General features: G+C 46.0%; 1 protein-coding gene across 2 annotated transcripts in view; it reads left to right on the top strand.

The window, feature by feature from the left end:
* The first annotated feature begins 15909 nt into the window (after window positions 1-15909).
* Window positions 15910-17262, top strand: part of MTX3 (metaxin 3) — a 28846-nt gene continuing 27493 nt past the window's right edge. For both annotated transcript variants that reach the window (XM_032213614.1, XM_032213615.1), the window contains exon 1: window positions 15910-16020. In XM_032213614.1, coding sequence (XP_032069505.1) covers window positions 15940-16020 — 81 coding nt within the window. In that variant the 5' untranslated portion in view covers window positions 15910-15939. The remainder of the gene's footprint in view (window positions 16021-17262) is intronic.

Here is a 17262-nt window from a genome sequence, read left to right as displayed (position 1 = left end):
GAATTCTTCCATATTTCCGCAGAACAGAGAGAAAGGAAGGAAAATTATTTAGAGGCTTTTTTTTTTGAGGATCCTGTAACTATCAGGGCAGTATTGCCCACCAAACTGCCTGCTCAGCAGGAACTCGGGAGTCCAACCTGAACATAACTGCTACTCTGGCTCATCCTTCTCTCTTCCAAAGTCCAGCTGCAGCAACGAGGAGCAAAAACCGAAAACTCCCCCTCCCCGCCTATCCCCCACGTCCCTCAAGTCTTCAAGAGGGACCGCCGTACCTTGAGGGGCAAGCTGAGCGCGAAAAGCGGGAGAAAAGTGCAGCAGAGTCTGCAGCAGGAGAAGGAAAGGACCCGTCCGCTGACTCCTCATCCCGCTCACAGCCCGCTTGCCGGCTCAGTTGCTTTTGATCGCCTCGAGGCTCCGCTGGTCTCTGCCTGTACACGTGCGCGGAATGGGGAGGCGAAGCGGCCGGTTCTCCCTTAAGAAAAGGAGAAGCTACCTGATGCCAGGCCCCACCCTCCCCCCCGCTCTTCCCCCCCCCACTCCAGCAAGAGCTGGAGAATCGATTTAGCAAAAGGGGCGATCGAAAGGGACCAAGACTGGACTCCAGTGGCCAAATCGTGCGCTTCCGCCGCCAACTACTACTGAAGGAATCTCCAGGCGGGATCTGGAAACTCAACCTCCGGATCATTCATATGTGCGAGTCAAATGAGGGATAAAAACTGTCCCTAATTTTAGCACGTGTATAGAGTATTACAAAGCTGCCCAGAGCAGTGGTGATAACTTTACCTTGATATTGTTGCCGGTTTAAAATCTCGATTAAAACATGAAGCCAATGGGCTGTTTGTCCCAACTTGGCGTTTTCCACCTGGGATGGGCTTTGATTCCCATTTCTGGAAAGCATGTGCATCTGGAAGATGGGAACAGGATGAATGGCTAGAGTTCATAAACAACATAGAGTACACAAAAAGCAATGCCATAAGTTTTTTTGAAATAATTTGTCATTTTATGAGGATGTTCAGTTCAGATTTTGAACAATCCTATTTGACTGTGAAATGGAACTTTAATTCTTTATGGTGCGATCCTATGAAAACAGGATTGCACATATTTTGGAGTAAGTCCCAGGGTTACCGTTAAATATGCAAAGGATTTGGCATTAGATTATTAGTTTTTAATTCTTCTTTTAATTTTGTACATTTTATGTGTGAGTTTTATGGTTAAATAATCAGCTGTGCACCTCTGAGTGGTGGGTCTATGTGTGTTGAGGTCTGTTATTTCTCTCTGAAAATGCAATAATAAATCCATCACTGTCTTTTGTCACTTCACATAAACATCCAGCATTCTTAGAAAGCATCCATGTAGTTTTCATAAAATGCTATAAGGCTGAATTTTTGTTCAGGAATCATTTCCTTTTTAAGGTTTCATAGTAAACTGTGCAGGATGCCATATGATAAGCAGTAGGTTTCAAAAGTTATCCAATAATTATGATTTTGTTAAGAGGGTTTTGAAATTCAAAATTACCATAATTAAATATGTGTGGCCCATAGTTCTAAGAATCTATTTCCTCATTTAGTGAGATTATTAGCCACATTATCAGAGCAACGTATCTATGTTTTAGGAAAGGTTTCTAATTGAGTTAATGTATAAGTAAGCAAGTGCTACCTGCTAAAAATGCTATTGGCTGTCCAGTCTTTGCCTGTTCAGAATTCCAGCCAATCATTTCCTACAAGGAATATAATTCTATTCTCATCACCCATTTTTCCTGTATTTTTCTCCCATTCTAAATATATTCCTGTATTTTTCTCACTCTAAATTTTTGGGCTACTGAGCACAGGGGTTTAGTTTTTTGAGAGTTTCTGGGAGTTTTCTTTACCCCTTTGACAGATCTCAGTTCCACTAAAATAAGCCAATTTAGGATTTGAAAAATCCTAAAATACCCTGAGATTTAAGGAAAAGAACAAGATAATGACCCTAGTTTAAAAGGAATCCAGAATATAATATTGTACTGTAGGAAGTTAGCACCCAGCCCTCTCCTAGAAGAATGAAATATCCTAGGAAATATTAAAAAGGCAGAATATTATGTTTCCCTGGATGAGAAAAGGGAGAAACATGTTTTAAAAACAAAGTCGCTCTCTGCAGCTTCCTGCCCCCCCACCTTTTCAATGAGCTATTGAGGCCTAGGCCAGTCTATTCTACATAACATAGATCTCTCCCCTTCAGCGCCAGGGTGATGGGATTAAGGCATGATAGTATTAGCCCTTTACCCATCTCACCACAGGGCATCTGGAAAGAAGCAATACTCAACCAAACTTGGACTCAAAGTACAGCCTACAGAGTTGCCCCTGCATGGGCCCATGGGAATTTGACAACCAATCAGAATACAAGATCAAAGGCCAGAGAGAGCCTAAAATCAGGGACTTTAAACATCTCGGCCCTTTTTCTTCTTCACCAAACATCTTGAAGCATATGATCCCCCTTTTCTGTTCAGGAGCTCAAACCATGTGATCCTGTCCACCATTAAACCATCTCTCCAAGCAGTCTCCATGTTTCCAGTGTCTTTTTCCCCACTTGGAACTGAACCCAGATGGACACTTCTTCCAACAGTACCTACTAGGTTATTAGTATTTTATATCTATTTATAAATGTTTATTTATTTATGCTGTCATATAACTATGAAGGAAACAAAACAAATGTCTCAATCCATAGATGAATTTTAAAGAGCTTGTTTTTAACACCTTGAAATATGAAATTCCACATTTGCATTTAGATATCCATTTTAATAGTTTAGATATTATTTTTACTAATAGGGTTATCTCTTTCAAAATGATTTGAAAAAAGTGTTGTAGACCTTGGACAACTAGAAACATAGCATTATTTCCAATTCATTTACCTATCGACCATTTTTCAGGGTTTTGCTTGACCCTGAAAAAAACAACCAATGCCCCTACTTTATGACACATGGACTATAGAGCAAGTTCTTAAAGAAGAGAAATCTGTTTAAAATTGGGCTACTTTAATTTATGGCATAGATGCTGTGCTTATGTGAAGTCTAAAGCACTTATTTCATCTGGTTTTAGAAGTGGGTACAACCATAATGTCTAATATTTTATTTAATAAAGCTAAATTCTTGATACTTTAATCTGTTAATTTATGAAACTGCCAAAACTGAAGACAGATTGCTAATACTTATTAACATGGGGAACATATTTAAATTCATGTGCATTTGTATGTATTTCATTACCTCAATAAACATTCTGCAAATACCTTGGTCACAGTTCGTTTCAGGTATTGACTTACTCATTTAGTTCATTTAGTCACTGTTCAAAGTTACAACGGCACTGAAATAAATGACTAATGATCTTTTTTCAAACTAATGACCGTTCCAGCATCCCCGTAGTCATGTGATCAAAATTCAGATGCTTGGCAATTGGTTCATATTTAAAATAGTTGCAAAGTCCCATGATCATGTGATCACCTTTTGCAACTTTCTGACATACAAAGTCGATGTGAAAGTCATATTCAATTAACAACTGTGTTACTGACTTAACAACTGCAGTGATTCGCTTAACTACTGTGGCAATAAAGCTTACAAAATGGGGCAAAACCCACCTAACAAGTGTCTCACTTAGCAACAGAATTGTTGGGCTTGATTATGGTCAGAAGTCGAGGACTACTTATCTTATTTATTTTATTTATATTTCATATTTAACCACCCATCTCCCTCTGAGATGTTTTTGCTATTATTAAATCCTCATGATTGCTTTGTTTCATATAAAGGGATTGTTGCCACTGAACTGATTCATGTTAAAATATACTGTATTGATCATCAGTCGCAGGGGTAGGTTTTATATATAAGATTTCAAATTGTATTTAAGGTTAAAAGGGGAATACCGTAAGTTGGTTCTCAGAGGTCTTATGGCTAGACATTAGACCAGAGTTTTCAACCCCTCAGAACTTGATAGAGATTCCTCAAGGGACTAAGGACAAAAAATCTCCCCACCTAAATGTATCACTCAAGCAGTTAGTTTTCTATCACTAGATGCTGGCTGGGAAATTCTGGGAACCGAAGTTCACCCATCTTAAAGTTGCTAAGAGTGAGACTCACTGAACTAGAGCTTTACCTCTTGACTAAGAGTCAAAGGTTTTTTTTTTTTAAGTAATAGTTCCACAGCCTGAAAACGTTTAAAAATCTGCTCTAGACAAATAGCCTTAACTAGATACTTGGGACAAGAAAATGTTTATTGTATTTTAAATCTTTAGCTTCTACATGTGAGCTAAAGTATGAGTTTCATCTCACCCTTTACAATGTTTCTTTCCTTCTGTTTACCGTATATACTCGAGTATAGGCCGACCCGAATATAAGCCGAGGCACCTAATTTTACCACAAAAAACTGGAAAAGTTATTGACTCGAGTATAAGCCTAGGGTGGGAAATGCAGCAGCTACCGGTAAATTTCAAAAATAAAAATAGATACCAATAATGTTTTTGAATATTTATTTCAAAGAAAAACAGTAAACTAGCGGTGTATTCAATGAAATACTTCACTCACCTCATGATGCTGATGTCCCGCTGTGATGATGATGTCCCGTGCAGCCGCGGGAGCGATGTCCCGCCTCCTATGACACACGGCACAGTGATTCCTATCATTGGATCACTGTACCAGAGGAGGTGGGACATCGCTATGTGGCTGCTTGCCATAACAAGGAGGAGGTGGGACATCGTTGCACAGCAGCAGGAGGGGGAGGAAGGGGAATCGTAAGACAGCCCTGCATTACATTAGAACGTGAGGAGGGGGGATGGTGCGGTGCGCGCTGCGCGGCAAACTGACACAGAGGGAGGGGAAACTCACAGGGGCACTGGGCCATTCACGAGTGTCACCCAGCGGCATGGCCCCGCCCCTTTTTCTCCTCCATTTCGGGCAAATTTTTCACTGACTCGAGTATAAGCCGAGGCGGCTTTTTTCAGCCCAAAAAGTGGGCTGAAAAACTAGGCTTATACTCGAGTATATACAGTATATAGTTGCATCTTAGGCACATAGAAAATAGATCTGGTTGTGCTGGTTTTATTTAAGAAAATGTCAGTGCTATGAAAGCACTGAGTAATTGATTAAGACAAGTTCTAAATCTGATTCTTAGAATACAACAAAAGAATCTTTATCTTTTCTTTTAAATGGTTCTGAGAAAAGTAGGCATGTTATTCTCAAATTGCTTATTCTGGATCATATCCTGAGGAGCTTAATTTAATCTGTATGGATGTAAGAAGATACAGATCAATGTGACTTCATGCTTTATGGAGTATTGTTGAAGTCATGGCATTTGAAAATGCTTCCTGCTGAATCACTGGTCCTGCTGACCATTGCTTCAGCCCAGGGCAGGTGTGGGCAATTTAGGGCTCTCCAGTTAATTTCATGCAGTCCTTGGCCTAATTTCAATCCCACCCCACCCCTCACTCCGCTATCTGCCAAGTTTAGACTTCTGGTAAGAGCTATGGCATTTGTTCTTTCCTGGGGAAGGGAACAGGGTGTCAGAAAGAGCAAAAAGATGAGTATCCGAAGTAAGATACTTTGGATTTTGCCTCTATTCACTTCTTGCTGTAGGCTCACCCAACCTGCGGACTTCAAACAGATTAAGGAACTATGGGATTTAATATATTTTTGCCTAACTCTGGTTGAGTTAGTGTGGAATTAACTATTACAAATGACAGCTTCTTTTCAGGTCCTGCCTGGATAGGCGAGAATTGTGGGGAAAAGTTTGTAAGTGAGCTAATAGTATACCTCCACCATCTTCAGGATTCAATTTCTGCATTACAAGTTAAAATTTGCTTATACTTTATTCAGTATGTGCCAAGGTATGCCAAAATACATGGTCTGGGAGCCAACATACATAAACTCTACTATTTTTCTCTAACTATTATGTGCTCAATAGTCACATAAATAAGCTCCAAATAGTTAATTTTGAAGAATAGTATTATTGCTTTGAGTTTTGTTTTTAAATGATAACAACTGTTTAGCCATTAGTAACCTAGAATCTAGGAGTTACACCAAATACAGAACTAATTGAGTTCCTATGCCATAGTTATAGAGTAACTATTATGGTAACCTGAAAATCCTTGTGCAAGCTATAATAAGGATAATTTAATACTAAATTAAATACATTTTCTCCAAAAATGTAAAATCTATTTACATCCCTATTTATTTATTTATCTTCTGCCCACTCTTACATTTCTTATTCCTCAGAAAAATCTTAAATGTAGCCTCTGGCAATAAAAACACCTCACTGTTGATCTCTAGCAAACGTGAAGAGCTTGCAATCTCCAGATGAGGCTAAAGTGACAGAAGTTGAGAGTGCTATGTCATCCCTATCTGGAGTGCCAGATCTATAGCTTATCTCATTCTCTATTACTTCTAGTAATACTAATAAATGTGTGTATACATAGTTCAGGGCTGAACTGTGAAGCCTTTGGTGTTGAGATAAAATGGATGGACAGAGGGGGATATAGATATCTAAATATCTCTATATGTCTCTGTCTCTCTACCATAACTGCAACCTGGTTAATGTGATAGAATCAAGAAGAACCCAGACTTAAGTTCATCCTCAAACATGGAAGCTCATTGGATGACTGAACCAAGTGCCGTTTGTCAGCTCCATTGACTCATTCATTGCAAGTTACACATCTAATGTACTGATCAATTCTTACATCAAACATTTTTAAAAAGACTTTGGAAAAGAAAAAATAGAGACTGATAGCTTCTTGGACACTAGTGATGACATTTTTAATGGATGTCTGGCAAAAAAGGAAAATACATGGGAGAACAAAATGAAAACAGAGTCTAATGCAGGCATAAAAATAATAAACAGGTAAATAAAAGAGAAAACTAATACATCCAACTGAGTTTAATATAATGTATTCCTAAATAAAGGAGCATAGGTTTACACTCTAAAAGGTAGAATTTGTATCTGAAATACCAAGGAGATAACTCAAAAAGAATTATATAGAAAGGTGACATTAGGAATAGTCAAGATTCACAAAATCAGTTCCCTATCTTACGTGCCCTACATGGTGACAATAGTATAAGGTTGGGCAGTCAGAGGGACATTTTGCTGTACAACAGTCTTCTCAAAAGTATTTTATTGCCTTATTTATGTCTATAAGGCATGTTTACTTGAAAGAATGGTTACTAAGTGAATGCTTCTCTAGAGGTTTCTCAGATGCACCCTGAAAAATGTCCACAAAATACATGCAAAGGTTAATTTGTAATTTTAAAACATGTGCACATTTAATTCACCAAAAATGTGAAAAACAGCCAAATGATTGTGTGTGTTCTTTACTTGCTTCATTACTGAGGTTGTGAATTTCTGTATCCATGGTGGAGAAAGTATAAACTAAAAAATAGCTTTAGGAACAAAGGATTTATTGAAACCACAAAATATTTTAAGTCATTCTGCATAGACTGTAAACTTTCCATAAAACATTAACCGTAACACTGACTCAATAAGACAATTTGCAAAGAATACTGTATGTGTTCCTTACAATAGTTATTTTTCTTCTACCCCTAGGCATATCAAATATTTTCCCCAAGATCTTTTAAAGTTGCAGAATATTTTCTCTGAAGAACTTTTTTAAAACAATAGGTCTTGAAAACTTTACATGTTCATTTAGCACAGAACTTGTGGCCCAGCTGCGGAGGGAGCTTTGATCTTCCCGCGACTGCCGCTCTGGCTGCCGCGACCATCGCTGGGCTGCTTGCCGGCTTGTTAGCCCGTTGGCTTGTTGATGCCACTGAAAGAACGCCGTGGCTCAGCTGCTCGGAGGACACCACCCCCCAGCTGTTTTGGGGGAGCCCCGACCCTGCTATGACTGCCGCCCTGACTGCCGCAACCACCGTTGTGCTGATGCTGGCTGCTGCTGGCTCGATGTCCCACTGGCTCGCTGAGGCCGCCCTGAGAACACCTCGGCTCAGCCTTTTGGTTTGTTTTGTCAGCGTGGACCTGGTGAGGGGGTGGTTAGCCTGGATGAGCTGGATAGTGCCTAGGGTGATCGAGCGGCTAGCTTGCAGCCGCCATTATGGCCCTCCTGAACCTTTCCCCCCTTCAGCGCTTTTCAATCTGCAACGGCCGTTTTTTCCATCCTACTGGGTGTGTGCGAGCCTTTGGGACCTGCGGAACTAGATCAGCTGGCCCTCCGCTTTTAAGGAGGGGGTTTATGGGGGGGTCTGGTGCTGGACAGAGGTGGGCAATTGTTATCATTTGTTATCTGGGCCCAGAGGGAGGAGTCCCCCTTGTAGAGCTGTGCCCAGAAGGATTTCAGGTGCTACATCAGCCGAGAGCCCAGGGAAGGGGTGGGGGTGTGGCCATTGTTATCCGGGAGTCGTTAGTTCCTCGTAGGGTCCCTGCTCCGGAGCTTGTCGGGTGTGAGTCTCTGCTGATAAAGTTGGACCTTAAGGGTCAAGTGGGCTTGCTGTTAACGTACCTGCCTCCCAACAGCGTTGCAGCAGCCCTCCCCTCGCTCCTCGAGTCAGTAACCGAGCTGGCAGTTGAGTTCCCTAGGTTGATGGTCCTGGGGGACTTTAATTTGCCATCGCTCGGTGAAAACTCTGATGGGGCGCAGGAGTTCATGGCTTCCATGACAGCCATGGGCTTGACCCAAGTAATTCAGGGCCCAACCCATTCGGCGGGGCACATGCTCGACCTCGTATTTCTCTCGGAGCAGTGGATTTGTGATCTTGGTCTGAGGGGTAATGACATCATACCCCTGTCATGGTCAGACCACTGCCTACTGAGGCTCGACTTCCGGAGACCAAACCCCCACTGTAGGGAGGAGGAACCGACCAGGTGGTTCCGCCCCAGGCGACTTATGGAACCGTTAAGGTTCCAGACGGAGCTTGGGGTTATTCCTGACACTTTCGCCCACAGTCCGGTAGAGACTCTGGTTGCTGCTTGGCACTCAGCAGCATTGGAGGCTCTCGACCGGATTGCGCCACTGCGGCCCCTCCGAGGCAGCGGATCCCGGAGACCTCCTTGGTTCACCGAGGAACTCCGGGAGATGAAGCGCCGGAGGAGACGCCTAGAGCACCGATGGAGGTCCGATAAGTCCGAATCGAGCCGAGCAATGGTAACCACCTGCACCAAGGAATACACCAGGGCACTTAGGGCAGCTAAAAGATCCCACATAGCCACCTTGGTTGCGTCCGCTGAGTCCCGCCCAGCCGCCCTGTTTAGGATAACCCGCTCCCTACTGAATAAAAGGGAAGCGGGGGAACCCTTGCAGGGCAGAGCTGAGGATTATGCCCAATTCTTAGCGGACAAAATTGCTCGGTTTCGGTCGGACTTGGACTCCTCCCCCGCAGTTCCAGCCGAGGCACAGGAGGATCAGGTAGAACATCTCTGGGTTGAGTTTCAGGATGTTACCCCCGGGGATGTGGACAAGGCCATGAGGGCTGTAAGTGCCTCCACCTGTGTACTGGATCCGTGTCCCTCATGGCTGGTTACTAACAGCAGTGAGGTGACACGAGGCTGGATCCAGGCGGTTGTTACCGCCTCTCTCCGGGAGGGGAACTTCCCCGCCTCACTGAAAGCGGCGGTGGTGAGACCCCTCCTAAAGAAACCATCTCTGGATCCAGCTGTTCTTAATAACTATCGCCCAGTCTCCAACCTTCCCTTCCTTGGGAAGGTTGTTGAGAAGGTGGTGGCCTTCCAGCTCCAACGGTCCTTGGAGGAAGCAAACTATCTTGACCCCTTCCAGTCAGGCTTCAGACCCGGTTACAGCACTGAAACCGCTTTGGTCGCATTGACCGATGATCTCTGGAGAGCCAGAGATGGAGGACATTCCTCCATCCTGGTCCTCCTAGACCTCTCAGCGGCTTTCGATACCATCGACCATGGTATCCTTCTGCGACGACTGCGGGAGGTGGGAGTGGGAGGCACCGTGCTGCGGTGGTTCTCTTCCTACCTCTCGGACAGGTCGCAGTCGGTGTTAGTGGGGGGGCAGAGATCGTCCCCTAGGCCCCTAACATATGGGGTGCCTCAGGGCTCGGTCTTATCCCCCCTACTATTCAACATCTACATGAAACCGCTGGGAGAGATCATCCGCAGGCACGGGATCAGATACCATCAATATGCGGACGATACTCAACTGTATCTGTCCGCCCCGTGCCAACTCAATGAAGCGGCTGACGTGATGAACCGAGGCCTCGAAGCCGTTATGGACTGGATGAGGGTTAACAAGCTTGTACTCAACCCAGAAAAGACCGAGTGGCTGTTGTGCTTCCCTCCCAAAGATTCGATCAATATTCCATCAATCAGGCTGGGGGGTCAAACTCTATACCCCTCAGAGAGGGTTCGCAACTTGGGAGTCCTCCTGGACCCACAGCTGTCGTTTGACCACCACTTGACGGCTGTGACCAGGGGGGCATTCGCCCAGGTTCGCCTGGTGCGCCAGTTGCGGCCCTACCTGAATCGGGAGGCTCTCACAACAGTCACCCGGGCCCTTGTGACCTCTAGGCTGGAATACTGCAATGTGCTCTACATGGGGCTGCCCTTGAAGAGCATCCGGCGACTTCAGCTAGTACAGAACGCGGCCGCGCGAGTGATTGTGGGTGCACCTCGGTTCACCCACATAACACCTATCCTCCGCGAGCTGCGCTGGCTACCTGTCGATCTCCGGATGCGCTTCAAGGTGCTATTAGTCACCCATAAAGCCCTTCATGGCAGTGGATCTGGATACTTGAGAGACCGCCTTCTGCCAATTACCTCCCTGCGACCAATAAGATCCCATAGATTAGGCCTCCTCCGTATTCCATCGGCCAGCCAGTGTCGGCTGGCAACTACAAGGAGGAGGGCCTTCTCAGAGTAGCCCCGACCCTTTGGAACGAACTCCCCGTGGAGATTCGTACCCTCTCCACCGTCCAGGCCTTCCGCATAGCCCTTAAGAACTGGCTAGCCCGCCAGGCCTGGGGACAAGGTTAGCCGCCCCTCCCGAATGAAGAATGTATGTTGTTGAATATTTTATTATATGTTTCTCTGTTAATGTTTGTCTTCCCCCTCCCTTGATTTTATGTGAGCCGCCCTGAGTCCCCTCAGGGAAAAGGGCGGCCTACAAATATTAATAAAATACAAAAAATACAAAAAAAAATCTCTGCTCCCACTTTGGACGCCCCCTACCCCATCTGACCGGACTTTCCGCTGCGGTAAGGGCCCCCCGGTTTGCCCTTTTTTGTGGCCGGGGGGGGGCTTCTCTGTTTACCATCCTTATTATCTACCCTAGCTGGTTCCCCCAGTTCCGCTTCATCTTTATGGACTTGGCTCGTTGGACTCTTGGTTTTACATCTCTGTCCCTGGACTACGACCATTATTATGACCATCATCGTCCATTACCATCTCAGGAACTCTATCCTAGCCACCTGGACTATTACTTCTCTTACATTAGACTATCAGAGAAAGAGGACACTCTATCTCCCTTACACCGCGCCGGCTTTGACCGGTCTACTGTGCTTTCGTTCCATGAATTTATGTTTCTACGTATGGATTTACTCGCCCAATTTTAACATCCTTTTAAGACCTGCGCAATTTCTCTTGTATGCAGTGTGGATGTGCGTGATTGTGAGTGAATGATCTCACCTTTTTAACTCAGTGTAATCCCTTTTTATATTATATTGTTGTAACTTTTTAAATTTCTGTGGGGGTTTGAGTGAGTGAGCGCTTGGGTGTGTAAGTGAGGATTGGGATTGGAACCGGGTTCCCCCACACTGAGTGCTCTGCAGAAGTGTTGGGGGGATCTGGGCCTATTCCCAATCTCAGGATGATTGATTCGAAGGGCCTGCCGGGGAACGCGGGGGCTATGGGGGTGGGTGGAGAGACCATGGACACGGGAGTGGGCTGGAACATTACGGTCTTAACAGGGAGGGGCAGATATGGCGGGGACTATAGGGCTAGCCATTACCGGGAAGGAGGGTTCGCTACGTCACAGAAATACCTCCTTCCGGCCCCATTAGTCCCACTCCAAGGCCAGATGGCGTGAGTAATCAGGACCCTGGTCTCAGGCTGCTGTCGCTAAATGCCAGGTCTGTAGTTCACAAGGCTCCCCTCGTCCGGGACCTAATTTTAGACGAGGGGGCAGACCTGGCATGTATTACTGAAACCTGGCTGGGCCCGGAGGGAGGAGTCCCCCCCCCGAGTCAGACCGAGCACTATTAAGATCCTGCATCAGAGTTTACCTTTGGGCAATTAGGACATCAAAAAGAACTCATATTGCCACTCTGATAGCTTCCGCTGAGTCGCGCCCAGCCGCCTTGTCCAGGATAACCCGTTCCCTCCTGAATAGGAAGGATACGAGCGATCCTTTGCAAGGCAGAGCTGAGGAATACGTCCAATTTCTCGCGGATAAAGTTGCTCGGCTTTGGGCGGACCTGGACTTCAATTGCACAGAGCCAGCCGAGGCACCAGGGGAGAATCTGGAGTGACATCTCTGGATTGATTTCCAACTTGTCACCCCTGAGGAAGTGGACAAGGCCATGGGAGCTGTGAGTGCCTCCACATGTGTGCTGGACCCGTGCCCTTCCTGGCTGGTTGCTAACAGCAGGGAGGTGACACGGGGCTGGATCCAGGCAGTGGTTATCGCCTCCCTTCGGAAGGGGTTCTTTCCCCCTGCTTTAAAGGTGGCGGTGGTGAGAGCCCTCCTGAAGAAGCCATCTTTGAATCCAGCCGTTTTAAATAACTACCGTCCAGTCTCCAACCACCCCTTTGTGGGGAAGGCTGTTGAGAAAGTGGTAGCCTCTCAGCTCCGGCGGTCCTTGGAGGAAACCGATTATCTAGATCCCTTTCAGTCGGGATTTAGGCCTGGCTACAGCACGGAAACCGCTTTGGTCGCGCTGACCGATGATCTCTGGAGAGCCAGGGACGGGGGTCATTCCTCCGTCCTAGTGCTCCTTGACCTCTCAGCGGCCTTCGATACCATCGACCATGGTATCCTTCTGCGACGACTGTGGGAAGTGGGGGTGGGAGGCACCGTTCTACGGTGGTTCTCCTCTTACCTCTCGGACAGGTCGCAGTTGGTGTTGTTCGGAGGGCAGAGATCGACCCCTAGGCCCCTGAATTATGGGGTGCCGCAGGGTTCGGTCCTGTCCCCCCTCCTGTTTAATATGTACATGAAGCCGCTGGGTGAGATAATTCGACGGCACGGGATAAAATATAATCAGTATGCGGACGATACACAATTGTATCTGTCCGCCCCGTGCCAACTCAGTGAAGCGGTTGACGTGATGTGCTAGTGCCTCGAGGCTGTTAGGGTCTGGATGGGGGTTAACAAGCTTGCACTCAATCCGGATAAGACCGAGGGGCTGGTGTGTTTCCCTCCCACCAATTGGCCAAGTATTCCATCTCTCAGGCTGGGGGGTCAAACAGTACGCCGCTCAGACAGGGTTTGCAATTTGGGAGTCCTCCTGGACCCACAGCTGACTTTTGAACATCATTTGTCGGCTGTGACCAGGGGGGCATTTGCCCAGGTTCGCCTGGTGCACCAATTGCGTCCCTACCTGAACCGGGAGGCCCTCACAACAGTCACTCGTGCCCTTGTGACCTCAAGACTGGACTACTGCAACGTGCTCTACATGGGGCAGCCCTTGAAGAGCATTCGGAGACTCCAGCTTGTCCAGAATGCAGCCGCACGAGCAATTGTGGGTGCACCTCGGTACACCTACGTTACACCTATCCTCCGCGAGCTGCACTGGCTGCCTATTGGTCTTCGGATACGCTTCAAGGCGCTAGTCGTCACTTATAAAGCCCTTCATGGTATTGGACCCGGGTACTTGAGAGGGTTCCACCACAAAACCGCGTTCGACTAAACCGCGCTCGACGAAACCGCGTAGCTGATGTCATCAACAGTGCGACAACAGCGCGGAGACAGAAGCACGCTGTAAACGCTAAACCTAAAATTAAACCCTAAACCTAACCCCCCTAAACCTAATCCTAATCCTAACCCTAACCCTAACCCTAAACCTAACCCTTAACCCTTACCCTAACCCTAAACTTAACCCTAACCCAAAAGCTAACCCTTACCTTAAGTTGAATCGGCTTGCTTTCAAAGCGCTATTTAAAGGGCCCTTCTTTCTCCGTGCTCGCTGTTGTCGCCCTGTTGATGACGTCAGCGATGCGGCTTAATCGGGCGCGGCTTAGTCGGGCGCGGCTTAATCGAGCGCGGTTTTGTCATGCCACGCTTGAAAGACCGCCTGCTGCCAATTACCTCCAACAGACCGATTAGATCCCACAGATTAGGCCTCCTCCGAATTCCATCCACTGGCCAATGCCGACTGGCGACCACCCGGAGGAGGGCCTTCTCTGTGGCTGCTCCGGCCCTTTGGAACGAGCTCCCCATGGAGATTTGGACCCTCACCACCCTCTAGGCTTTCCGCAAAGCCCTTAAAATCTGGCTGTTCCGACAGGCCTGGGGCTAATGAGTTCTTGTCCCCGCTCGAATGGTATGGTTGTTGAGTGTTTTAAATTGTGGTATTGTTTTGTCCATGTTCTTTTTTTCCTATTTGTAGCCCCCCCCCCCTGACTTGGTTGTGAGCTGCCCTGAGTCCCTTCTGGGAATAGGGCAGCATAGAAATATAATAAATTCAATTCAATTCAATTCAATGGTGTTCTAAAATGTGGGGTGTATGCATCAAGAGCCACGGTGGCACATTGGTTAGAATGCAGTACTTTGGCAGTTTGGGTCTCACCAGGTTCAAGGTTGATTCAGTCTTCCATCCTTCTGAGGTAGGTAAAATGAGGGCCCAGATTGTTTAGGGGCAATATGCTAACTGCTTAGAGAGGGCTGTAAAGCACTGTAAAGTGGTATGTAAATCTAAATGCTATTGCTAAGGTACAGGTAAGGGTTCCCTTCGCACATATATGGGGGCGGTGCTCATCTGTTTGAAAGCCAAAGAGCCAGCACTGTCCAAAGTCAACTCCGTGGTTATGTGGCTGGCATGAGTAAACACCAAAGGCACATAGAACACTGTTATTTTATGCTATTTTTTCTATTTGCATTTTTACATACTTTCACACACTAGTGATTCGAACCGCCTAACTGCCGACCTTTCTGATCAACAAGTTCAGCATCTTAGCCACTGAGCCACTGCATCCCTTGTGCAATTGCTATCCCCACCCTAATGTGCTTTTGGCTTAATTGTAGAATTCAGGATATTATAGTCTATAATATGTGAAACAAACTGTTTTTTTCAACAACCTGTTTAAACACTGAACATTTAAAACAATAATGGCTTAAAGGTTGAGATACGATCAGCAAATTTTAAAAATCCAAGTTCATTTTTCTTCAAGTCCCAGAATTCCCCAGCCAGCATAGCTTAAGCATAGCTGGCTGGGGAATTCTGGGAGTTGAAGTCCACAAGACTTAAAGTTGCCAAGTTTGGAGACTCCTGTCCTAAAGGGTTAAGTAATCTTTTGCATAGCAATCTCGACAGCGCCAATCGTTCTTACTTGGGACCTGGAGAACTGTCAAAGGCAGCTTCCCCCACCAACTACTTTTCACGTACGTTGAACTTGAACACCCCATCATGCCCCACAAAAAGAAATGCTGGCTGGGGAGAGAAGAGAAAGTGAAAGCCAGCGTATTTCAGCGCGCTCTGATTTTTGGGAGAGCCAAGAAATCCGGTGGTACGGCAGCAAAAAGATTCAAAGCACGACCTCACTGCTCCCATTTGTGGTCGCCCATATTTTGCACCCCAGAATTTAACGAGGAGCACCCAGGTTGGGGAAGACGTCTGTTTGGAGGCTTCCGCCCACGCTCCCCCCCCCCGCCACCCCTCGCGCAAGCCGTTGACTCGGGCGCGTGCTTCGTTCGTCCCCGAGACCAACGGCCATACGCGCAAGCGGCAGCCTCAACACCCAGCCTACGGGGAGGCTCGCGGGGCGGGGCTTTGCGAGGCCAAAGGTGAACGGTGTCAACATGGCGTCTTCAATGGAGCTGAGTTGCTGGGGCGGCGACTGGGGGTTGCCCTCGGTGCACGCCGAGTGCCTCGTTGTCATGGTAACGGGGGGACTGGCCAGGTCACGGGAGCGAAAGCCTCTTTGTGGGGAGGAGAAATGAAAACTGCTGCTAGAAATTATAGAAGGCGACGACGTCCTACAAAAAATGGGAGGGTGGTCCGGTTCTGGCCGTTGCAAGAACCGGCCTAGCGGGCACGGTCGCCCACCCTGGAGTAGTCGAACTGGGGAAACGGAACTTCCGCGTTTCGTTGTTGGGCTGGCTTACCCAGAAAGTTCAAACGAGTCTACATAAATCAGTTCTACATCAGTTCTGAAGGGAAATAAAAATGGATTAAATATTGGGACGTTAGCTTTCAGGGTCTGTAGCTTGGTGCATCGCAAGGACGGGCAATATCTCCCAGATTAAGTAATTAGGAATTGCCTTTTAATGCCGGTATTAATTTAATCCAATCACCATGTTTGACGATGATAGATGCTCTAATTCAACACATTAGTAAAGCATGGAGTTGAAAAAACTGGTATAATCGGACACCTGCACCATATAATTAATTGAGTTATTAGATTTATGCTTTCTGTCTTCAGAAGGCAAACTTCCTCTGGCCTTATTTCTGAATACATATGTATGTATGTGTGTTTGTGTGTGCATACACACACACACACAAACACATGATTAATGATCAGTCTGACTTCTGAGCGAACATACATGGTGCTAAACTGAAGAAGATATCTGCCTGGTCTCTGAAAATATGATGTAGCAATAGCAACAGTCAGCATATTGCCCCCAACAATATAACAATAACAGAGTTAAGGGGCTTTCTAATCCAACAGGATTGGTCAAATAGGAGACACTATACCATTTCAGGCAACTGGCTGTCCAGTCTCTTCTTAAAAGCTACCAGTGATGCAGCACTTTTAACTTCTGAAGACAAGCTGTTCCACTGATTAATTGTTCTGTTTATTATACAGGAATTAATGTTATCGACTAAAACTGCCTTTCACAAATTTGTGCCCTTCAAATACTTGTATTACAACTCTTAATATGCTCTTAAACTCTGAACATTCTGAATGAGATTGATAAGACTTTAAAAAGTAGTATATTCAAGGGCATTGGATTGGGGAAAGTTGTGTTTCATTTGGAAGTCTGGTCTTCTTTCAGGACTGATTCTGAGGCTTTAGGCTAGTGAAATAATGTCTTAAAAATATGTGTCAGCATTTGTAATTTCTATATTGTTTGTCTTAAGATAAATTAGATTCATATGTGGAAAAAATAAAACTGGATATT

Source organism: Thamnophis elegans, chromosome 3, assembly GCF_009769535.1.
Source record: "Thamnophis elegans isolate rThaEle1 chromosome 3, rThaEle1.pri, whole genome shotgun sequence".
Classification (NCBI taxonomy): Eukaryota; Metazoa; Chordata; class Lepidosauria; order Squamata; family Colubridae; genus Thamnophis; species Thamnophis elegans.
The sequence above is the reverse complement of the archived record's forward strand: the minus strand, read 5'-3'. Positions and strand labels throughout refer to the sequence as shown.